We start from the raw sequence: 25,650 nt of genomic DNA, 5'->3' as shown, positions 1-25,650 counted from the left end.
GCTGTTGTGCTTCCTGCTTAGGCATATGTCATTTTGGGTGGAAAGAACTGGCAGACAGGCACAGGTGCGTTGTGCTCATTATGCAAAAAAGAGGTGAGGCATGCAGACAGGACACAAGAGTAGAGAAGTGGACAACACGAACGCCCCTGTGCTCTTGTGCTCCTTCACCCCTGTGCTCCCTTCAGTTGATAGTCGGTGTTTGTGTTGTCCACTTCTCTACGCTTGTGTCCTGTCTGCATGCCTCACCTCTTTTTTGCATAATGAATCCTTACCAACTAGCTCAGCTTTCTGTCGTTCTATGCCTTGTGCTTTCTGGCCAAACCTTTAGAGGCCAACTGTAAAGAAATTTCACTTCAGGAATATCTGCTGAGCTTGTCTTGGGAACAAAGCAACTGCAGAGGAGGGAAATTATAGTTGCAGTGCATTCCAGATGTGTCTGCCTTGCGTATGCTTCACCTGACCAGGTGTCGCCTAGCAACGGAGAGACACCTCTGCTGTACGCCTGCACATTAGTTTCCCCTTTTGACTTCTGCAGTATGTATTCTTTTTTGCCATGGACTTTCTGACTACATTACCTTGAGGAAAAGTTGGATGCACGGTAATGCTGGGACGTTGCGGCTTCGGATAGACATTGTTCTTGCAAAGTCAAGACACCTTGAAGGCAGTTTCAGCTACACCATTCTGTCTGTCACAATGATTCATTTTCCACTAAAACAGCATGTAAAGAGCTGCTTTCTCTTTATTATTTGACAAAAACAGTTTTTATTTAATCATGGGGACGTGTGCTTCGATGTATAATTATACAAAACGTAAAAAGTACCAGCGGGTCACTAAAGTTGGAGAACAGATGATAAGGTCTGCGCTTGCTTCGCAACAGTTCGTTGTCTGTTCTTGCTGCCAACACTTGCCTATGCACTGGAGGGGCATAGGCAAGTGCTGGCACGCACACCCGGACACCCGCATCCTGGCATTCCTAAGGCGGCTTAATGCCCATTAGGAAACTCACATAGACTGTGGTACCACGTTTTTCTCTAGGTGATTATTGTGAGGAACTACATTTTTTCCTATGCTTCACCACCAGGCCCAACACGGAGGCTCCCTGCCAAGGGAAGCAGAGCAACTCGGTGGCACACAGTGTGTGAGAAGAAGGGGGGGGGGGGGAGGATTAGGTACATGCTGCTTTAGGGGATGCAGACCAATGAATAATGCCACATTGGTTGCCACAGCCAATGCCATTTCTTGTAGTGCACCCATCAAGCACAGTAAGTACACCAACATCTTTTTTACTTACGCGCAGGGTGCATGCTGTGCATGCAATGCAGCCATTTGCAGACGTAAGTTGCCAGACAGTGCGTCTGGCACAATTTATGACACACAGTTTTTGCAGCAAAATGAGGACATCCTGGTGAACTGAACACGAAGACGTGCAACGCTTATGGAAACTGGCAAGGTATAAAAAATTCTTGACCTTTGCTTCTATAAGTGTCCTTCACACAAAGCGGTACAAAAAGGCTGGAACAGTCAACAGCAGACCTTCGTCACCTTTTGTGGCTGCGCCCAAGTACTCGGCAAACATCAGGCGCAAGATGCCTAGGGAGGCCAAACTAAAGCCTAATGTTCAAGAGGACACTGCTACATGTTGGATATACCTGTTGGATAACCAAAAGTGTGCTCCCTCATTGCCGCTGCAGCTGCACCACATAGGTCTGCATGCATTTGATTTTTATACCCTTTCATTCATTCTACTACATAATCCTTAAGGCAGTAAAAAACAAAGAAAAAAGATCTTAAAATAGCAGGGTTCTCTGTGTGAGAAATGTATGGATCTATCATACCTTGAAGACACTGAAGTATTTCCAGCCTTTCTTTCCTGACTTGAGCTTCTCTTCCCAGGAGCTAGCCCAGAAAAGGAGGGGAGGGAGGGCGAGTACCATGAAAAAAGACAAAACAAGGGTTGGCCAGTGCAAACGTAAGCAATCTAGTCAAGCTTCATTATAGTCAAGTTGCATGCTATACAAAAACACCTTGTTATATCAAATATTCATTTCAAGTGTACAGGCCGATATTTCTGAAAAAAAAAAAAAAAACTGCGGCCCGGTAGTGAAAGAAATGCAATCCTGATGCCTCCGACAGCCCAGAAAACAGTTTCCTGCCGATCTTGATGGCCTGTTGGTGGCTTGCTGTGCCGGTATGCGGCATGTGAACAGCTGTAAATTACAAATGCACTTAGAATGGTGGTTAATGCGTGTACGATTACATGGGACAGGCATTAGCAGGGTTTGAGGCAGCCAAGCCAATGGCCATAACACGCTCGGGCATGTTATGCTGAGCCCTTGCTCAGTGTTTGACATTTTTGCTGTCAGAATACATATTTTGAGTTACAAGTGAACAAACATTTGCCTCGCTGTAATTGACATTGTTCTGCAGCTTGCATATTCCAGTTTGATACAGTAGCAGTAGAAACTCACTGAAGTAGGGAATGGCCAACCAAATTTCTTATTTATTTCATTAGTATAATATGCAGCAATTGGTTATATCCATGTTAGTTACATATCAAGGTTTACCTGCGCCTTCCACATGACTGAAAAATGATGCTGTAAGTTACACAACTTGGACAGTGATGTGTGGCTCTGTAGGAATTAAATGCACTAGACAGTCCTAGTGAAAAAGAAACACTCCAGGATGAAAACTGATGCATGCGTTTCAAATGCACACCTCGAGAGTCTTTATTTCTCATACTGCATGAGCCAGAAACACCAATGTGGCAAAAGATTTAAAGAGAGAGAGGGAAATCAACTATGAGACCACATATGGCAAATGTCTGTGACTGTTAGAGTAGACATGCATCTTAATGATCATTGAAGCATGTGACACTCACTGTTACGAAGACACTGATTACTATGGCAACACATACCAGAAAATTTCTGAGTACTAATGTCCCATTACCATTGGCACCTTGGGCACCAGTAAACTTCATATACGATGTCACTAGTACATGCTATGTATTTTACTACTAGTATTAGGTCGGTGCAATACACGCAAAACGACATGCCCATGTCAAACTCCTTGTCTATGTAACAGCTTGCTTGCACTTATATACCAGTTCCATTTAAATTTTTTTTTCTGGAAAGATGAAGAACCAGGCAGACAACAATGCCCACAGTACCACTGGATAATGTGGACCAAAAATATGTCACCTCGTTGCGAAATTTCAGCGCAAGTAGTAAGTGCAAAGCCTTTTTATAAAGTTGCTAGAGTAAAAATACAGCCCACTGTAGTACAGAGTGAATGCTGCCAGGCATGACCTTTCCAGTACTGCTGAAACAGCATTAGTAAAGGGATTGTAACTGGTGAGACAAAGAGGTAGCTGCCGTGGCCACGGTTTATTTAGGCCGGCCGGCCACGGTGCCACGGGCAGCAGCAGACACTGCGACCGCCCAGGTCAAGCGCGAGAGCCGTCTTCTTCGCCGGCTCTGGAGCCGACAGTCGCATTGGTGCAAGACCGTGGAGTTTGATGACCCAAGGCGATGCAGGGGATGTGTGGGATGCCATAGTGGATAGCTCCAATTTAATTTCACAACCACCTGGGGTTTTTCAATGGCACCTATTACTATATCCAAGTACTTCAGCGATTTTGCATTTCGCCTGCCCCAGAATGTGCGCAGGATTCGAACCTGCGACATTGTGTTCAGCAGCAGAACCCAACACAATGGCCACTGAACCATCGTGGAAGGTAGGCAGGCACTACAATGTAATTAGCTGAGGATGCTAAAAGCATGGGTTTTCCAACAAAATTGATAAGAAGGCACTCCGGCGCTGTGATATTTTAGCCACCATGGGAGTAACAGCACATGTATTTTTGTGATTGCGGCTTCAAACATTCATGCGACATTACTTATCATATTCTATGTTTCTCTAAATTTCCAGGCAGTCGCACCACATTTAGGCCGAACTGAACGTGCACCCTATCTTCCGAGGAAATGGGTCCAAAAATTTCCCCCATTGCAAAACCGCGTTTGCGGCATCAACGTCATCACAAAATGTCGAAACAGCATGTTTTTGTTCTTGGTTGATTCTGAGCTCAACTGTGATCTAGAGCAGCGTTCTTGCTCAATAATTTCCAGATGTGCTATCACTTTTGTGAGATTTAGTGCAAGTCGGCAGGCACTAGATGCGTTTGCATAATCGGCCACCATCGTTTCTGGCTCGTTTCCAAGCTTGCTATTTGCGCACGGTGCCAGGAACGCTGTCGGACTCATACTTCAACAAGTCCAATGCAAAGCCTAGCGAAAGTGATGGTAGTATCATTAAAACTGATAGCTTGAGCATACCGCCCGTGTGCTTAGTACATGTTAGTACTTTGAAGTGCAAATGGCGATGATGATACACCGCTCCCTTATGAAAGCTCAATAAACAAAGATCCCGCAAGTGAAGCTAAATTCTGCATGTATCTCATTTTCTGATCACAAACGTAGTGGGGCTTTTATTTTACGAATCGGTGGCATGTTACATTCAGGTGCACTTTTATTTCCTTGCTTTAACTAAACCCATGAAAATTGGGTGCACATTGGAATTGGGTAAATATGGTAGTTTTGCAAACACAGCAATGCAATCAGTCTCTGTTTACAAGTCTGATGAGTGCAAAATGCATTTGTAAAACTATACAGTAAGCTCTCAGTTGTACGAACGTCGGTTTATCGAATATTTCAGAATAACGATTTTTTAAGAAACCCCGGCAGTTTTCTTATAGATTCTATGCAAAAATGTTTCACTTAAACGAATTTCGGAACAGTCAATATTTCAGTTTAACGAACTCGGTCAGAGGACCAAGGCTTATTTTTAAGATCAGAACCGATGCCCGGCCTAATCAAACCGCCGCTCCAGCGGCAATGTAACGTCGCTGGCGCTACAGCGCTCCTGGGGCAAAGCGGCGGCGCGGAAGAAGAACGGCAACGAGGCATGGCCTCCAAGATCGTCCGCACAAAACGAGCATGTAATCTCCGAGGCCATGAACAAAGTAACATCGCTGGCGCTTACAACGCAGCCAGAGCAAAGCGGCGATCTGTCACACCCCAAACCACGTGGTGTGTTTTTTCCGACCGGCTAGTCGTGGCATGGTCGTCGTCTCTTTCTTTCGAAGAAGGGAAGAAGACGAAGAAGAGACGAAGAGGCAACTGCCGAGCCGGTTTCAAGCCCTATAACTCTAGCTGAGGTTGTAGGGTACATTGGAAAGTTGAGAGACTGTGTTTCAACAGCAAGCTGTGCCAGAAGAAGTGTACAAAAACATTGACTCTTTGGACCGTTTTGTTACTTCCTGTGCTTTAAAAGTACAAGTGCAGAAGAAGATTACGTATTTTTTTTCTAAGTGAGAAAGGCAGCATTATAACCTTGTACTTGTTGATATGTACAAATTCCATTTCACACATTTCTAACACTACGGATGCCATGTCTTTTGCTCCATGAATTGCACTTCAAACTTTTGACTTTGTATGCCATGTCTTATGTTGGTATAGTGAATGTTCAGTTTAGTGAACTTTCAGTTAAGTGAACTATTTCCTTCGGTCCCTTGAAGTTCACTCAAGTGAGAGTTCACTGTAATACAATTTCTGGCAGACACTGATAAATTGGCACCGAAACAAAGCTCTTTAAAGGCAAAGAAAAATGAAGTTTAGACATATCTATGGAGTGCCTGTCATTCCCATAACATACTCAGGGGTGAAAGTGACCAAAAGTGTTTTGGAGTCACTCTGGCAGCAGCAAGTCTGCCACCTCAGAGCAAGTTTCGATCAGGAATTGTACGTTTTGGAGCAGAAATAATTGTGTGGAAACCATCTGCAATTGCAAATTAAAGCGAATAGCCCAAACAAACAAACAAATGACAGGTAATTATTTACCACAGGATAAATATGATGTTATGGCATGTTCGACAGTTTCCACATCACTTGAGGAGCATTGATATTTTTTTACGAGAGGGAACACAAATGTTAACTGGCATTACATAGACAACTAAAAGCTTAGGCTATACAGTTGCTGACTGATTTTTTTCAGATGCCGATATTATGCAAACGCTTGCATTTGGACCTTTTCGTGGTACTGCCACGAGATCCGCAGAGCCAGTGTATGATGGAAACCATGGAACATTGGAAGTCGAACGATGGCTTATTAAATTTTTTGGACTCCATCTGCACAAGTCACACTGTGAACATTGCTACTGTGAACAAAGTATCTGCTCTGTCTCTTTCACCAGCATTTTAGGAACACCATGTGGACACTAACATTGACTAAAACCAAAATCTTCGACCCCCGACTTGCATTTTGCAGTGGCAAAAGTATGTTTTGGAACGGTGCTGTGAAGCAGAAAATTGGTTAGCCGGAATACAAATTTGAGGGACAACCACGACTGTTGCTAGAGACTTGTGGTCAAAAAGTTTAACAAGAGCAAGCAGATGTTACGTCCTCGTACCGCACTGTCATCACAGTGACCGGGCATGGTGAACATGCAAAATATATTTTGAACGTTACATAGCAAGGATGATGTTTGCCATTCATTGTCACAGACTACCAGATAGGGCAAGCGAGTGCTAAAATATATTACAATACAGTAAAACATTGTTAATTCGACCCTTATTAAATTTTTTGGACTCCATCTGCACAAGTCACACTGTGAACATTGCTACTGTGAACAAAGTATCTGCTCTGTCTCTTTCACCAGCATTTTAGGAACACCATGTGGACACTAACATTGACTAAAACCAAAATCTTCGACCCCCGACTTGCATTTTGCAGTGGCAAAAGTATGTTTTGGAACGGTGCTGTGAAGCAGAAAATTGGTTAGCCGGAATACAAATTTGAGGGACAACCACGACTGTTGCTAGAGACTTGTGGTCAAAAAGTTTAACAAGAGCAAGCAGATGTTACGTCCTCATACCGCACTGTCATCACAGTGACCGGGCATGGTGAACATGCAAAATATATTTTGAACGTTACATAGCAAGGATGATGTTTGCCATTCATTGTCACAGACTACCAGATAGGGCAAGCGAGTGCTAAAATATATTACAATACAGTAAAACATTGTTAATTCGACCCTTATTAATTATGAAAATCGGATTCATCCTCTGGTCTCAGCAGGTGTATGCATTATTTAATGTGATCAAGCTCTCATTAATTTGGATGTACTATTTGGCCCTACATCGGTCAATTTGGACAAATCTCAGACCTCCCCAGAACGCCGCTGCAAATGTGCGACACAAAAGAGCAAAAACGGCCCTAGCATCCAACAGAAATGAAGTGGCAGAGACCGCATCGCCATGGTCATCAGTGGAAATAATATGTAAATGACAGAAACGCCGTAATGCTTCGTCCCTATTGGTGCTTCTAAAGCCTTTATTCTTACTGTGCATAACACGGCGTTGGACGCATGCCTTCATAGCTGCGTTGTTGCCATCCATAATCGCATCGATAGCAACCAAGGTTTCATCCTCAGTTGTTGCAGCGAACAGTTTGGTTCTGTCTGAGTGTCAGCCGTGTGCCTCCAGAACCGTAAGGTCACCGTCCACGATCGCGGCGATAGCAGCCGTGGTTTTGTACTCAGCGGTTGCGGCAAACAGCATTGTTTTGACTTGGAGCAAAGCTGCTTAGTATGAAGAGCACCGGCTACATTGAGATGGACGGATGATCTGTTGGCAGTCAGTTCACTGGCGAAAAAAATAACTGGGATGTGTCCGTGGTAGTTAAAAAACACGTCCCAAATCAAGGCATGCGCTGCGGCCGCGCTGCGAAAGAAGTCGAAAAGGCCTTTGCTGCTGCGAGAGCCAACCAGCCATAAGATGACGAGAATTATAGCTTCCGGACTGCTTTTGTGCAATATAGAAACAAGATTTGCTGTTCCACTCAGTAAATAAAAGAGTTTACATAGTAAGCATTTGCTTATTGTTTTCTTGATACCCTCGGTAAGTCGACATTTGGTTAATAAAAAAAAAAAAATTTCTTTTTGTCCCACGGAATCCAAATTAACGAAGTTTTACTGCAACTAAAGTGATGACCTACACACAGAGCAGACAATACAATTAAGCTGAAAGCCCAGCTATTCTTGCCGACTGCTCCATAAAAAGAATGTTAGTGTGACAAACACTTACAAACATGCGTAATGTATCAGATAGCATAAAAACAATTAATCTTCCTAATTTTCTGGTGGACTAGTCTGAATGCACCATCAAACACCTACACTGCGATGACGCTGCCACTGGGGGAGATTGCACAGGATTGGATTCAAGAGCAGAACACTAGCCAATGCACGACTATGGCTGCATGGCTGCCATTCATTGTGCACATCCTTGCTAAATTTAGGGACTCATTCAACATATATGTTTTGGGGCAAGTCTGTGTAGCTGGATGGTTCAGTGCGAGATGGCACAATTGGCACAACGCTTCCACCTCTGCATGCTAAGTGAAGAGCCATACTTCCCGCTTCTGTAGACAGTAGCACCAGAGTTTCCTGCAGAGTAACTTTTGTAGGAAACTGCAAGGCTACGTGGACTTGGCTCTTGGAAGCAATGCTAAGGCAATGCCTGCTCTACGTCTCTCACCTCTTCTTTTCTCTTCCTGAGCTGCTCCAGGGTGGCGAGGGCAGAGACAATGCCCTGCTCAATGCGCGCAAGCTCCTGGCGGATGGCGTCCTCCTGCTGGCACCGAAGCGTCAGGTCGCCGACGAGGCTCTTCACTGCTACAGGCAGTGGTGGAGTGCCGCCCGACGGCATGGCACCCGCTGGACATGTGCCTGGTAAAAATGCACCCGGTGGAAATAATGCACCGAGTGGAATGGCACCTGGTGGAATGGCATCCAGTGGTGTAGCATCTTCAGGCGGTGTGGCAGGAGGTGGTGGTGTTGGGGGTGGCTCCACTTTGGGTACGGTTGCCACCGATGGCAGTGGTGGCGAGGTTGCAAAGTTTGGCAGCGGCGAATGCCCTGCTGCTAGCTGTTCCAAGGGAGCCTGGATATAAAGAAACTGGTGAGATCCGTGCAACTTTCGGCAGCCAGACATCTCAGACAGCAAAGAGCTGCTGCAGTGGAATATTTTAACATAGTGTTGCCAGCTTGCAATTACTGTTACCAATACCGCATACCCCTGACTGCGCATGCATGTGATTTACTGTGCATGGCTAGGAGAAAGTGCTAGTGGCAATGGAAGAACAGTGACACTATGCTAAAATGCTCTAGTGTTGCTTAAATAAATTGTTTAAGCTTGCTGACGGTGCAGAGCTGCCCCATGCATTGCGGCACATTGTAGAAAGGAGCAGGGACTGACTGAGCTGTACTCCTTGAATAGAGAAGGCAATGACGTTGCACGATGTTACAAATTCTGAGGCGTTTCAAGGCACAGGCAGCAAGCAAGTGGGCAGTATTTGCACTGAGTGCGGCAAAGAGAGCTACACGTACGAGAGCACTCCTGTCACTCTTTGAATTCAACTGAGATTTGATGGGACTTGGCACAGCAGTTTACCTCTGGAAAGGTCGGCGGGGAAGCTGACATCTGCGCAGAACACCTGCCACGACTACAGGACGCTACCGACGAGGAGACTGTGGCCGTGGAGCCGGTGTGGCGGGCAGCGGTGGTAGGTGCAGCGCTCTTCAACGTTGGCGACGGCCTCCTCGACTCTTGGGACAATTCCGCCACCCTAACGCTGCTGCTGCCGCTTTCATCGGGCAGGAGCCTCGACAATGCTGCAACGCTGTCGGCGAGGATGCTGTCCACACTCTCGGAAGGCTGCCTGCCTTTTCTTCGTGCAGGCTTTTGAATTTTGCGCACTCGATGGCCGCCTTCCTGTGCCAGCGGTGACGATGACTGAGCACAATGTTCAGGTGTGGCCTGCACGTGGATGTTTTGAAATCAAATCAAAATTTTATTGCATGTGCAAGTACTTGTGGAAGGTGTGGACACGAAAGAAGGTGAATGCATCTACTTGATGACCACAGAACACCCATTTGCAAGGCATAAAGCAGCAAGTGTAAAATCATCCTTGCATTATTTTTGCGTGCTACATACACATACATTATCACAAGATAAAAATAAGCACATTCATAACAAAGACAATGCTCTTTTACGAGATGATAACTTGAAATCAACTTAATCAAATCAAATGCATACTATGTGACATATACACACTTATCATACATGTAGAGAACATCTTCCCTTGTGACAGCCCCTCTCAAAAACTTTGAAGAGAATTGAAAGGATGGGGGAGAAGGCTTATTCACACGGTTATTCTTTTCTGAATTACCTTTATAAGCACGAAGTTCACAAAGCAATTCAAAACTCATTTTTCTCGTCTTCATAACTTCAAATTAATACACTACTTACTATGAATAAAGGAAGCTTTATTTTCCACTGAACAATGCAGGAGGGTGAGAAAAAAGCCGTAAAAGAGAGAGCTTGATTGTCCCCCCCCTACCCCGTGGCAACATGACAGCGATACAGGTCAGCAAAACATGATATAAAGAAAACTAATAGCAAAAAGAAAAGACAATGAGGACATACATTTGGTGCAGCATTTCAGAACATACAGTAAACACCACTGACAAGTGCGTAAGATTACAAGATATGCTGTGAAATGGGTCAACAAGAACCAAGCAATGGCAATAACAACAGAAGGCAGCATGACACATAGAAGTGCCTCAACAAATGCTCTCAAAAACAAATTGTATGAACAAAAGTAAGTAATTTACATAATGACTAATGCAACCAAATCACAATGTTTAACTAGCAAAAAGTCCATGCCCAATATATAAAATTCCCTTATTAAGCACGGCAAATTATTGTTCAACGATTGTAAACCATATGTGGAACGGCTAGTCGGAACTTTCCATAGTTCAGCCCTTCGAGTGTCATAGGTGACAGTACTTCCCTCTAAATTTGCAATTTCCGTAAAAATGAGATTCCATTGCCTAACACCTCAAGAATATGCGCACCCTAGCCTATACCGGTATAGATCACTAAACTTTACCATGCTGCCTCTTGAACAAGTGTGATGTAGTAATTCTGCGGAAACCCGCAAGATAGAGAGAATTAACAAACAGAAAATCAGACATCCGCCCGTTCGTAGCAACCACCATACTAAATTGCAGTAATCTAAATAGGAAAGGAAAAGGGATTTCTACGTTAAAGGGATACTAAAGGGAAAAATGATTTCTTTTGCATCAGAAAATTACCGTTCTGCAACACCAAAAACACCACTCTTGCAACGATAAGACGTTTGTTAAGCCAGAGAAAGCACAAGAACGAAATACGGGTGGCGACGCCTACTTAAATTCCCGCACCTGGGGGCTGTGACGTCTTGGATTTTGGTGGCATCGTCTAGGGCCTACTAATTATATATAGCGGTACAGATTGACTACATTGTGTTCTAAAGGAACCAAATATTAAACATGGCAAGTTTCGGGAACCTTCTTTCAGCCAACGCCGCCCAAATGCGAAAACATACTTTGGAATCCCTGACGTCATGCTTATGTGCCGGCACTGGGGTTTCGGCGCGAAATTCAAACACTGATACTTGGACCTGCATTTTCTCATTTAATAATCAAACTATTTTTTTTGAAATTACTGCCTGCAGGATTCTCAAACAATGCTTCATTAGTCTAAACTGATTTATTGTTTCGCTTTAGTGTCCCTTTAATAATTTCACGGACTGCGGTAGTAAATAGCGATTTGTCTTTAATATCCCTGTAATACGGCCTAATTTTTGTCGGAACACCAAGAACCCTTATAGATTTTACAATTTCAAATTTCGAAGAACAAAAAGTGATGTTATATATTGTGGAAATTTGTCTCTTTTTAGCTCTTAAAATTGAATGCCTTGATTTTATTTGTATTCGTATTTAGCTTGTTTCTTTTCATCCACGAGTCTAATGCTTACACGAAGTGCTCATTTGACAAGGGGGAGCTCTCACAGCACTTCAGATTACACATTCTGCTGCTGCAAAGCGAAACAGCGCATTTGCATGATTCTACCACGCCGAAAATTGTAACCTGCAGTTATATTACTGCCCAAATATTAAAAAAAATACCAAAAATTTCTTGCCGATTATACCGTGCACATCAAATAACGAAACCCAAGCTAGCACATACCGCATTGAAAGGATTTTATGGAACATACAAAAGGAACAGAGACACACACAGCTAAATCTTAGCAGCTAGTTCCTATCAGAGTCCGATGACACCTCCCTCTCGCTGTCTACTGACCACATAAAGTAATCTTCAGCTCCATCTAATGCATTAGAAATGTCACTTCAGGTGGCTCATGCAAGCATCGTCTGCGAGAGGGCATTCCACGCACCATGAACCCACCTTGCGATGTTTCTGAGCGTCGCTTTCTTCAGACGACCCTTTCGATCGCAGTGTGCCTAGCTACCTTGCGTAGTCAGAATCGGTTTCGTTTTTAATTTTGAGTAAAATCAGTTACGCTTGTAATGCCCACGCAAGTTTGCATGCACCTTTTATTAGAAAAAGGTGCACATTAGAATCGTGCAAATACGGTACTGTAAAGCTTGCCTTAGCATATACGAAGAACTGCTGACCTGCAGGTTTATCACAACCAGACGAAACTCCTGCCGATGGAAATTGCCAAGCTTTCATGGCGAGAATGATCAGTGTGGGTGAAACATACCTTTCCACTTAACGCCTTCACTGTTGGCGTCGTCGTGCTCGGCCTGTTGTCTTCTTCGTCAGTGGAGCCGTTCTCATCCAAGTCTATCAGCACAGGCACCACTTTTTTCTTTGGGCTCGGAACCACTATGCACTCGTCCTCCGAAGACGAAGTGCCAGCATCCGCCAAACTCGTTGCCGCTTCCAACTTTACGGACACACATGAAGCGCTTTTCCCACCAGGGCTCTCCATGGCACTCGAGATCTTCACGGAAGCCGGACTTGCTTTTGTGGCAGAAGACTTTGCAGCTGCGCTGCCCAAAGGTGGCGTCGATTGAGGGCTTGCCCTCAACTCTGGCGTTAAGCGCAGACTACTTGCTTTTGAGCCGAGACTTGCCGCGATCGATGATGGCGGTTCGGCCGCGGTCGAGTGAGGCTGCTCCGCATCTGTGCTGAGAGCCTGCATTAGGCTCCTGAGCATCTCCTCGGGGAGCTCGCACGACTCAACCTGCCTGACGAGCACGTCGAAATCAATGTTGGGGATGCTGCCCAGCAAGGCATCATCCTCCTGCCCCAGGCGGGCTTGTGTCGCGCACAGCCTCATCGTCTTCCGCGATGTCACAGACTGCACAAGTAAGAAACAGATGGGCAAAAAGCTCAACAAAATGCACAATGAAATGACGTCCGCATGCAAACTTTGGGCGCAAAATGAGACGGCGGTTAACTGGAAAAGACATGTATACCCATGTCCCTAAGGGATGCAATGTCCAGAAGTGCCTTCAAGCTTGATTTGTTCTGCAGGTATGAAACTTCACATTGCATGCACCAGGTAACACAGTGACAGAGACATCCATGCTCTTGTACGACTTCTGCAAAACCCTACAGTGAGTAAAGCCCTCTGTAAAATCAAACTTAATTTAAAAAAGAACAATAATCTGAGGAGCCGAAGCAAGACATCCTGGCATTGATAAAGCCACCGTGAGATTGTGTTCTTGTTCCTGTGCAGGCCTATCAAGTATGTATAGAACACATCACTTAAATGGCTATCAATGATGTCATTTATCCTACCTAAGCAGAGGCGAGCTCTTTTTCTTCATTTTTAATGGTTTAAAATCGCTACAAAACCGATTCAAGGGCAGCCCATGTCATGGCACGTACTTTTTTACCATGTGCCGAACATATGTGTTAAGGTCACGGACACGTTAAACATAAGTTTAGCGATTTTTTTTCCCTTTGGATAAGAATTTGCGCCTGCTAACACTACAAACCTCCCAAAAATAAAATAAAATAAGAAATAGAAAAAAAGAACAATGCTGACTGACAGTAAAGGCAAACATGGACTCAATACATCAAACTATACTCTGTTTTATGTGCATCATAGCAGCAGCAGGCCTGCAGCCCCTGTGGTCTCATCAGTCTACTACAACGAAAAAAAAAAAAAGAAGAGAGAGAGAGAGAAGAAAAAGTGTCATTAGGTTGTTTCACTGTATGGAAAGTCTCTTTTTATATTTCCAGAAAAAAGAAGGGTGCCTTATGCCACTAGACTAATATGTATACTTCTTTATATAACTAATGGTAAACTTGCCTTGTAACATTATAGTTATGTACAGGGGAAAAATACAGAAATCCTATGGGCTTGTTTTAAGATGCTCCTCTTATTCGTTCTTGTCCTTTTTGCCCGCTAAATTTAGCAGGCTATGCCAGAGGGCAAAATCGCAGGCAGTCCAGGCATTATGCTTGTAAAGATTGAAAGGGTCTGTACCGTATCCCCTTCAGTCCCGAATTATGATTGACTGTCGACACGTGTGAAACAGAGGATTTTATGCCAGGGTGCTTGAGACTCCACTTAAAGGGACACTAAAGGTTACTATTAAGTCAACGTGGACTGTTGAAATACCATCACAGAAACCTCGAAACGCTTGTTTCGTGCCAAGGAGAGACTTATTTTAAGAGAAAATGCGTTCTGAAGCGTCCGCATACCTCTAGCGCAGTTCAAATCGCCCGCCCTCTGATCGAGGAGTACTGACATCATGGTCTCACAGTGACGTTGCGCCATCGGTGAGTAGAACGGCGTCCGCAGACGGCGCTACGGCTTTTCTGCGCAAAACGCGAACTCGCGGCCAGAAACAGAGCCAAGACAGAGCCGACAGCAGAGCGAAAGCGGGAGTATGGTGGCTAGCGGAAGGAGAAACAAATTACGTCCCACATTACGTCCCACGGCACACGGAGAGTCCTTTTTCGTTAAACTATAGGCTGCGGCGAGCTCGCAGCGTGGTCGGCGTGGTCTATGAGAAGCGAGGAGCCTTTTCGCACTCGCAACAGGGCATAAAAGTGTGCGAATCGACGCAAAACTCGGCCTAGAAACGTGCTTCGCCACAGCCAGGGCTCAATACGACCCAAGCTGGCACGACCCAGATGTCGTTTCCCGCACCGCCACCAGGCGCCGCTACTATACCTCAAACTCCAGCGCAAGACGCCCATAAGCTGGTACTTCATTCTATGACGCTAACTTCGACGCTCGTCACAATGGACCCTGACACCGACAGATTGGCTAGCGATGGTGGGCTCAACTTCAGCGATTTGAGCACCGACGAGCGCGACCTGCTGCTGAGGGCTCGCACTGCCGGCGTCGTTGCGTACTACGACGGCGGCCTCGACACCGGCTCTCCGGAGCGGGAAAGCAACGAGGGCTTCCCACGACATCACATGGACGTGGCATTCTCGCTGCTTGTTCGAAATGAAAGTTTTGCGAGCCAGCAGAACCCTCACAGCACGACGCGATAACGAAACTACTGAAACTCCAAAGCGTGCGCGGCGCAGAGTTGAGCGCGCAGAGTCGAGTGAAAACGAAACCTTTCAAACACCCATATTACTGAAGGGTAACGTCAAAATGTTATTTTTTCTTAGAATCGAATAGACGTAGACAAGTAGCATTTTTTTACGTCTTATAATCGAATGAAATGATATTTTTAATACGAGTAGTTGAGTATTAGTAACACAAATTATGAGGAGTCCTTTCGTCATCGGGCTAGTACCGGAATGTCGCTGGGGGGTCTCAAATCGTGTCATGCATTTACCTCAATTTCTCGGTTACTAAAGCTCTGTTCGCGATTATATTGATGCCTTAGACGTTCTAGAACATTGCTCTACCACTTTAACTTGAGTTTCTGGTAACCTTTAGTGTCCCTTTAAAGCAAATCAATGTGGTAGGATGACTCCTTATGCATTTTATGATGTGTCATCATAATTACAGAATAACATTTGTATGTTGCAAAGTCAGTCACGCTATGTTTCTTCCTGAAAAGGATTAAATCACCCACTCGAATTACATGCAATAGTTATTCATTGGCCGCAACCATTTAACAAAAATACATACAGTACTATATCTTGCGGTTGCTACCGACATGCCCCCCGTCAAACGTCACATAAGACATCGCAGTGCCTTCACTAAACTGGTACTTTGTAATGATACGTATCACTCAGAAGTGGAAGTAATTTAGGTTTTCAGAATGTTCAATTTACTCTAAGCTTATTGTTTGTGCTTTATTCCTTGATATTACTTCACAGAAATGGGCAAGAACAGTTCGCGTCCACAAATGTGGACACCACGGCCGAAGGGAATACAGCATGTCTGACTGCGACCTGAGGGGGCTGCAGAATTCTTCTGCAACTCAATCTACCTGTGATAAACAGGGTCTCTTGATGTGCATTCTATGCTGTTTCAGCATCGTACTGACAGTCACGCTTTGCCATACTGCCTGCTTTTTGTTGGTGGCCTACACAAGGAGAGCAAGGCGTCCCACTCCCACAGGCAGTGCCAACATACTGGTTTGAACAGGTAGCACCAGCAAGAGTTCCTGCATGCAGGTCTGACAAAACTGGCCAAAGTGCATTCTTTTCATGCTGAAATGCAACTAAACTACCTTTACAATTATTCCTGATTGGCTACAATTTACCAAATGTATGAACAAAATATATCCTAGCATGGGTGATAGTATCACATTCATATATTTATTTATTTATTTATTTCCATATCTATTTATTTATTGAATATGTGACCACAAACAGCTTGGTTGCGGTGCACTACAGTACTGTATAAATGAGAATACAGGTTGAAATGATCTCCCAAAAGACAACAGCTAAAGCCTCCCTTCGTCTTATATAGAGGTCTTTAGCATATTGTGAACCATCAACTGGTCAAGTCAAGATCAGGCGTTGACCTATATTCCGGTTTATAGGGTACTAATTTAATGGTGCATGTAGCAGCAACAAAGCCTAATAAACATAAAGCATGGAGCAAAGCAATGTGAAAGACAATGAGAGCATATAAATAGCACAGGCGCAATACACATAAACTATACCTATATACACGTATATATTCTTACTTCTTCAAGTACAAGTGCAGTTATCACACCGATACCCAGCATTCTCTCTCTTCTCGCTAGCACATTGGATGCTACACAGCAGAGAAGCCAAAAGGGCAAAGCCCCAGCCAAAGTTGAGTGTCACGGTGGTAAGAGGGCTCATCGCCGCTGCGATAGACTACGCGACGCAGCCCGCCGCTGCTACCTCGGAGGCCGCATGCAGCAGATGCAGCTAAGCACAGTGCAAAGCGGAAGCTATTTTCGTGTCTTTGAGGCAGCAAACCTATATAATTTCCATTTACTTAACTCACAATTGGCAATTATATATTACCGAGAATGGTCTCGCGATCACAAAATCAGCCAATAGTGTTGGTGGGTCCAGCTGCTTTCGATGACGCTGCCTGACGACATTGCGAAAGCGAGATCAAGCGACTTTTCGCTGCGTTTGATGGGCGACTGTAAGTTCCCTGTTGCACACAGTGCAGCAACATTTGGCTCACACATTCGCAGCAGCCTCTATGACTGATCAGCAACATTTTCCTACCATGTTCAAAAGTGTTTCAGAGCCCCTTCAAGGTGCGAGAATGACACTGTGGTATGAATTTGAACATCGCATCTCGAACCACAAAGGTCAACTTTGCAGTGGCTGGGATTGGGCATTGATCCTCAAACACCCTGGTCCAGTGATAATCATTAAGGCATTTGTAAAGGTCGAGGTAGTTTCCGTGGCTAAATGCAAAGTGCCTGTCTACATGGCATGTTTGTTGAATAGGATTGAAAGGTAGAGCAATCTCAAGAGAGGGATGGTACGCATCAATGTACGCGATCGGAATAGAGGCCTTGTGGACCTGTGCTACATATTTTGTGAGCACAAGATCAAAACTTTACCCTGGTGGTTGACCACTGTGTTCTGCTGTCGAAGGTCAATGACTAACGCAAATTCAACAAGAAAACTGGCTTAGCAGCGAGAGCCAGGGGAAACACTGTACATAATACTACTTGTGACCCACTCAACGCCACATGGTTGTGATACTTACTGTTCATTATACCTGGTGCCCGAGGGACAATTTGAGGACATAATCATGAGTTCAGGAACAGCACTGATACTTCATATAAGATTCGGTGTATTCATTCCAAATATTTTGCAATTTTCTTTTGCTGCTTTTTTATAAGACTTTTAAACAAAACCATCTTCAGCCTCAATTATGGACTGAGTTTGCCTTTGATAATATCTACATACTCAGATCAGGTAGTGGGTCTTGATGTTGGGCAGTGCTTCCACAATAGCAGGCTTTGGTGAGTTTTTATCATTGTGTGGCTGTCTGTTAGCCTTTCTTTCAGTTACGCCCACAATACATAGCAGCATACTTGTTTAGATATTTGGAACTACGGCGCCACACTGAGGGTGACGTGGCTGCAGATGTTTGCAACCAGACGTTCTTGGGTGATGCAGGTGTTGTGGGCGCAACTGAATCCATAACTTAGAAGTGGCACCTATGGAAATCAATGCCCCGGAAGTTTAGCGGCTGACTCTGCCACTGAAAGGCGTCCACAATGGCAATAACTGATATTTCAGGGTTCTCACTCATAGTGAATTTCACCTGCTAGAGAAGTTGAACTGTCTGAATGGCAACTGACCATTGGAAGCACTAAATTGTCTTTCTCACGGATGATAATTGGTGACGAACTCTTGTCTCACGCTGAGAAACATTTTACGACATTCAAGAAAGTGGCAATATCTAACTTGCTGTGGGCGACATGTAAGGCAACTAGGGGAATGTATGGCTTTATTTGCAGTGTCAGCTGATACCCTGGAATAAATGTGCTACATAGGTGACAGAAGGGTTGGTGTGGACGAAGTTAAAGGGGCCCTGAACTACCCCTTGGGCTTGGTGAAATAACATAGTCCACGAGTAGCATACGCTGCTGTGAACGTCTCAGCCAAGATTTACTGTCGTACGCGATGTGTGGAGCTCGCAAGCAGATCGTGAAGTCACCTTTCTCTGAAACGCTCTCTTTTCAACAGAAGGCCTTGTCCTCACTCTCCTTTGGACACTTTATTTCGTAATCAGAAACTTTATTTCGCCATTCCCTCAGACGGCTGCTATTGGCCGACAGCTGACTTCAAGCTGTGGTTGACTACACGGTGTAGATAAGGCTGCCGCGGGATGCTGCCACGAGTCCACTGGCTAAGCGCGCTGCGGCAAACTGAGGACAAGCACATTTGGCTTATGTTTATGCATTGTAGGCACCAAAGGCTCAAGTCGTGGCATCTACGTTAACATTCAAAATCGTGACATTTAGAAGGCGGACCATTGTGCGCACACCCCACTGCACCGTAGCCTTCGCAGCGCAAGGCAGTGAAGAAGGAACGGGAGCACAGCGGAAGCTACGTTTTAGTGCCGATACCGCTTCTGCTGAATGCATGGAAGTAGTTTTTGCACCAAGGTGTTTCTGAAATAGCTTATTTTCACTTCAAATGCCTTTCTCCACTGCGATAAAAAGTGGTTCGAGGCCCCTTTAAGCACCTAGACAGATAGAATGAGAATGCTAAATGTCTATGGCGATTCAAAGCCATGCCCGTGACCTCCCCTACCGGGTACTTATTGGTCACACTGGTGGTGCCGACCTCATCCATCCTATGTTCACGCTATTTTCTTGCATACTACAGCTCTGTTCTCAGTACTGCAGTGTTATGGACACTGCAGAGCACTAACCTGTCATACTGGTTGGCTCAGTACTCGCCTTTAGAGTTCCCCAAATGTTATCTTGCACTGTCATCATGGAAGCATACATTCTGTAATCTGTCTCACCCGCTCGATGAAGTGCACCCTAAGCTGTGCATTGTGTCAGGCAATCAGAAAGGGAAGCCAGAAGAACAGCTTGTCTATTGTCCACTACTGATTCCCCGCTGGCCAATGCCAGCCAAGGGCCTTGGTTCGATTAGCAGCACAGGACGGGCAACACCCGGCACCCGTCTCCTAAATAATGTATAGCTGGCTCTTGTTCCCCATTGACCGGTTTGAGACATAGGCTTTACAGTACTGGATCGTGTTCGCAAGACGGCACAGAGCTCAAACCAAAACAAGAAATAAATATCCGGCACACATACTCTTTGGGACTTCTGCATCTCCATCATCCACTTGTTAAGCTGCGCCTGCACCTGTGGTGATGACGGGAAGTTCACCAGCTTGTCCAGGACATCTCTGCGATAGATGTCCCTGTTCGAAAGCGGCCCAAGCTTCGGGCTCCTCAGCACCACCTTCTTCACCTGAGGCTCCCCCCTCTCAGGACTGGGAGGGGGCATGGACACTGCAGCAGGATTGCTGTGTTTTGCCCTTGGCACCGTTTTCTCTCCCGTTGAGATGTCAGCATCTGGTCTTGCCTTCTTCTTTGATGTCACCTTTTCACCAGGTGCGTCTGTTTCTTCCTCTTCGGAGGAGAGAAATATGAGGTGGTTCCGGTTAGATGAAAATGATAATGCAGCCGTGGTGGTTTCTGTTGCACCTCCTGTGCCTTCGCTGGCTTCCTGTTTCACTTTCATTTTAATCTCGGTCGCCACCGGTGAGGGCGAAGTGCCGCTCCTAGTTGTGGGCCTTGGTTTACCAACAACCTTGGTTGACAGGGCTGATGAACTTGCTCCTGTTTTGATAGGACCTGCCACAGTTTTTGAACCATCCGCCGATTTGCTTCTGGGCGACAGCCTCGGACTGGATGTTGCGTTTGCCTTCCTGGAGGTACACTTGATGGTGGGAGTTTGCAATAAAGGTTTCTTGACGACCTTGCTGACAGGTTTGCTGGGATTCTGCACCTCCAAATCCTTTTTCTGAGACTGGCGTGACAATGAATCACTCTTTGCACTGCCTTCTCCTTTCCGAGCAGGCGGATCTTTCGCCAAAGTGGCCACCGCTGCTCCTCCAGAGGCTGATTTTGAAGGTTTTGCTGGTAACAATGACACCTTGTTGCTGCTATGCTCATTGGTGTTTGCTGGAGTACTTGACTTTGCGGCCACAGAGGACTTTCCGTTGGAACCCAGACCATGCAACTTCGATGAACCGCTGATGCCGCCCCTGTTGCTGTTTCGGCCTGCTGGCTTTTCACCTTGTTCCTTGTTAGCCCCAGTTGCAGTGTGTTCACTGTGACTACCAGTCCTGGACGCATTTTCTGGAGAATGGTGACGTGACCTGCGACCGCCATCTCCGCTGGCACTGTCGCTGCCTTGACGCGTGTCATTCTCATGTGCATCCCAATTCCAATGCTTGCTGCCACCTTGCCACCCACCGTTTCCATACGATTCAGAGCTATAGCCATAGTCATCGCTGCTCCATGAGGGGGGGCCCTCTGGCGGAAGATGATGGTTGTACCTGCAGAAAAGTTAACAATGCGTGCTCAATGCAAAAGCATGCTGCACAGGCTTGGGCCACAATGCTGTTTTATCGAAAATGATATCTCATGTTTGATAATCAGCTGCAAATGTAGCATCTCAAAGGAGGCAGGATGCAATGAAGTCTTATCCACTAAGCATAAGTCCTTAGACAAGTAACATTTTCAAGATATTCATTCCCAAATTATGCTGGACATATCATAGGCGTTTCAGTTTAATATGTTTAAAGTTGGTTGCACCACATCAACCAACCAATTTTGTTGCTCCCAGAAAGTGTGTAATAGCACCCTCGACTGAGCTGCCGTGGCACCGTGAGATTGCAGTGAAAATTACCTAAAACACTACAAAAAGTGTTTAGCGTCTCCTGCCACAAAGATTCACACTGAATGAGCATATAAAAACTTCCCATCAGAATGCCCCGAAGCTGATGACCAAGGCCGAATTCGAGGAGCAGTGACGTTAGTTTGCCAGAGTCGCAAAAACGATGAAGCACTCTGGCCTCACCAGCTCTAGCCTCAATAGTCTGCTACGGCCGGCAGAAAGGGTGAAGACAGCGGGTAGAACCAAGCTCTGGACTAATTAAAAAATGAAAGTATGGGGTTTTACATGCCAAAACAACAATCTGATTATGAGGCAGGCCGTAGTGGGGGACTGAAAATTCAGACCACCTGGGGTTCTTTAATGTGCCTCTAAATCTAAATACACGGGCGCTTTCGCATTTCACCCCTATCGAAATGCAGCCGCCGTGACCGGGATTCGATCTCGCAACCTCGTGCTTAGCAGCCCAACACCATAGCTACTAAGCAACTGCGGCGGGTCAAGCTCTGGGCTAGCGAACCTGCCAAGCAGCCACTTCTTCCTCATTTTAACAAAGTTTTTTGCTTCCTTCCCTAGCTCGGCATGCACTCGCGTCTCGTGCTGCAATGACTCCCACAATGCTCTGCTTTACGTAGATGTCAAGTACAGTTGAGTCTATCAAACTTTTAGTGACTTTGGATCGTACATTTACATGGTCAGTACGTCTTTTTTCCAGAGTGTATGAGCGAGGTTCTACTGTAAAGCAGTACACTACACCTGAAGTGCCCTCGAAACTGAGAAGAAACGACGCAAACGAAAGTTGCAGTATCAAACGCAGAACCTGAAGTCGCTGCTTCATACCTCATCAGCAGAAAGGAATACGAAGCAGCAGAATAAAGCAACGTTTTTGACTGTCAGCTCATTTACTGTGACAACAGTTTTTCACAGCAGATGCTACAATCTCCTCAAGCACAGCGGTTCTGCTTCGTTATTTGAAGAAGGGTGCGAACCAACGCATGTACACAGTGAAGGACAGACATGGGGAGCACCACTACCCACAGTTTCACCCAGCCTCTAAAGTCGCCTATACATTGCACACATACCAATTACATACTATGTGCAATATATAGGCGACTTCTGAGGATCTAATAAAAAAGGTGATAGTGGCAGCACGTGCCCATTTGTGCCTCTCTTATACTTAGCCGTGTGCGAATGCTCAACAGTAGATTTCGAATCGAATCAAGAAAACTAATATCGAATTAAACATCGAACCTCAGAAGTCTTTTCACTAAATTTATTGCTTACAAATTTTGGGTAAGGAAACACAGTGCAGTACATGCTTAGGAGTCTCCTAGTATTGTATGACAAGAATGTAACGAGCTGTCAGGCACATAGAAATCAAGATATACCGCATGGTCTACTCTTACTAAAGGGAACACCAAATTGGTACATCAGCAGTGACTACAGCTCATTTCTAGTATATGACAGTTGGGCAAATATTGTTTTATCAATTTAATTTTCACTGAGCAGAATCGAGTGCTTTCTTTTTTCCTGTGAAACTAGTGAATTACAGTCAACATCCAATTTTTCGGACTCCCTAGGGGCCGTGAAAATGCCCGATAAAACAAATGTATGCCTTTTACTGCCCCCAAGGGCTCTAAGCACCACAGGAACGTCCTAGGTAGCTCTGAAGGCCTGCCGGCACACTTATTAGGCGTATTGAGGAACACACTGTGGCTGATGGTGGGTGCACGTGAGTATAGTTAAGGAATAGATACTGTGTCCCGTGACAATTGTCTGTTCCCACTCTTGGTATACGCAACACAGCACTTCGCACATGCTTCACCGCGTAACACTCCTGTATTGAGGCGAAGCTAATCTTCAAGAACCAGCATTATGCAATGTGCCGTGCTTTTCGAGCTTCGAAGTCATTGGCGAGGATTACAAAGACGCAGTCGGCGCCATTGCTAACAGCGGTGAAGCATTTCAATAAAAAACATGGCACTGAACAGCAAGAAGCTTGGTACCGAATGTGGAAGTAGCTAGCGGTGGTGGATACAGGTGCCAGTGGATCTACGTGCGAGAGCGCCTGTTCGAGGCGGCAGTGTCGGTGGTGGCTTCAATCAATGGTGTTTCCGACCTACAAACATGGCAAAGTGTCTGGTAATCAGATGCCGAAGGGTTCTGCATCTGAAATCACAGATGCTCTCATACTGTGACTCTGTGGGGTACCGTGGCGGCGCCACGGAGGCATCCGAATTATCGAGTGTATCCGGAAAGCGAGTTGTACGGAAAATCGTTCGTTGACCGTAGTGAAGTTCTGTTGTACTAAATACTAATACGGTTCTCAGTTTAATAGTGGACCTGCACTTTGCGGCAATAATTTTAATTTATTTACTGCACAGAAAGTATTGGTTTCCAGTTTTTTCTCCAATACACCAACTTTACCCAACTTTACGCAAGGTGGGCCGTCATAAGACCAATCTGTATGACAGACGATAAGACGGCACGTCACGTGACTCAATCACTGCTTCACGCATAGCCCCCGCCAACGGCTAAGAGCAGGCACCATCCATGCCGTTTCATTGTCGGGTTCGACTTGATTTACCACCTGTCAGAAATCTGAATATCCTCTCTCCCACTTGCTCATCCACCGTCCATGCAAATGCATGCAACCAGGTCATGGTTGGCACAGCTGTGTAATGTGAAGTTATATTATTGCATGAAGCTAGTCATACAGGTGCACGGAGGCAGTGCCACCTGATTTCAGCCTTTACGCCTAGGCTGTGAAAAAAAAAATTTAGCGGCATCTCTGGTCCTTTAACTTTTGCGCTCAGCTGTACATGCTTAACATGGCTGAAAACTTCGTTAAATAGAAACTGCGTCACGAAATTACTTCACTAAGTGGCGAAAAAAAAAATATAATACATGGTTTTTAATGGAACCAAAATCGGTAAATTAAAACAATTTGTTAGAACACAAAATTCGAACAGAGGTTTGTTATGTCGAGGTTTGATTGCATTCCCTACTAACTTCTGTGTTCATTGTTTTCTGAAAAAAACTTACCTATTAAATGGCCTAGGACCGTCATACCGGTTGAAAGGGTGCCGTGGTGGTGGAGGAGGTCTGCCCCAAGGAGGAGGGTTGCCCCGTCCGCCGTAGCCCATGAAGGGGGCCCCCCCTCTACCATACGGGCGTATCGGAAAACGAGGGGGCCCATTCCAGTTCCTGTTCATTTCGTAGTCACCGTCGTTGCCAGGCTTTTCTACCGGTGATGAGTCCCCCTCAAATGAGCTGTCCTTGGAGGAAGGGTTGTGAGTGTCGTCTCGTGATCTCCGACAAGGCGTTGGCTCGCTGCTGTCTCGTTGAACAGATGCCCTCTTGCTTGGCGTGGTTCCTGATCCGGCAGATGGCCAGCTCCCTCTTCTTGACGGCTCCTTTTGCTGCTGAAAGTGAAGCTTGTTGTGAAGTTAACCACTAGACTGCTAGGAAATATAAGGGCACAACTAATGCATTCTGCCAGTATTAGCCTACGAAGCAAAAAACACGGAAAAAAAATTGTGCAGGATCCATCAATAATGATTGTCAATGTAGTCAAGAGTTCGATGAAAATTCGTCTGGTCAGGTAACATGATGATGAAGAAATTGCGGTCACTGACCAAGTCAAGGTGAAAATAACACAGAGACGTTTCGGGACCCATACGGGTTCCTTCATCACACTAAAAGCGGGCAAGAGCCGCAAGTCGTTTTTATGCCAAAATGTGACGTAGGGAACCCGTTTCCTAAAGGTGAAGATAACACAGAGACGTTTCGGGACCCGTACGGGTTCCTTGATCACACTAAAAGCGGGCAAGAGCCGCAAGTCGTTTTTATGCCAAAATGTGACTTGGGGCTCTTGCCCGCTTTCAGTGTGATCAAGGAACCCGTACAGGTCCCGAAACGTATCTGTGTTATCTTCACCTTG

At 45.4% G+C, this 25,650-nt stretch overlaps 1 protein-coding gene across 7 annotated transcripts in view; it reads right to left on the bottom strand.

The window, feature by feature from the left end:
* LOC142587742 (uncharacterized) overlaps positions 1-25,650 on the bottom strand; it is an 80,817-nt gene that overhangs the window by 33,520 nt on the left and 21,647 nt on the right. For 6 of the 7 annotated variants that reach the window (XM_075698951.1, XM_075698950.1, XM_075698955.1 and 3 more), the window contains 6 exons: positions 24,753-25,132; positions 20,118-21,369; positions 12,664-13,266; positions 9,504-9,869; positions 8,589-8,993; positions 1,836-1,896 (listed from right to left, as the gene is read on the bottom strand). In XM_075698951.1, the coding sequence (XP_075555066.1) occupies positions 1,836-1,896; positions 8,589-8,993; positions 9,504-9,869; positions 12,664-13,266; positions 20,118-21,369; positions 24,753-25,132 (3,067 nt within the window). The remainder of the gene's footprint in view (positions 1-1,835; positions 1,897-8,588; positions 8,994-9,503; positions 9,870-12,663; positions 13,267-20,117; positions 21,370-24,752; positions 25,133-25,650) is intronic. The other variant, XM_075698952.1, reaches the window with a different exon arrangement.

Source organism: Dermacentor variabilis, chromosome 7, assembly GCF_050947875.1.
Source record: "Dermacentor variabilis isolate Ectoservices chromosome 7, ASM5094787v1, whole genome shotgun sequence".
NCBI classification, from domain to species: domain Eukaryota; kingdom Metazoa; phylum Arthropoda; class Arachnida; order Ixodida; family Ixodidae; genus Dermacentor; species Dermacentor variabilis.
This window is presented reverse-complemented; position numbering and strand designations above follow the sequence as displayed.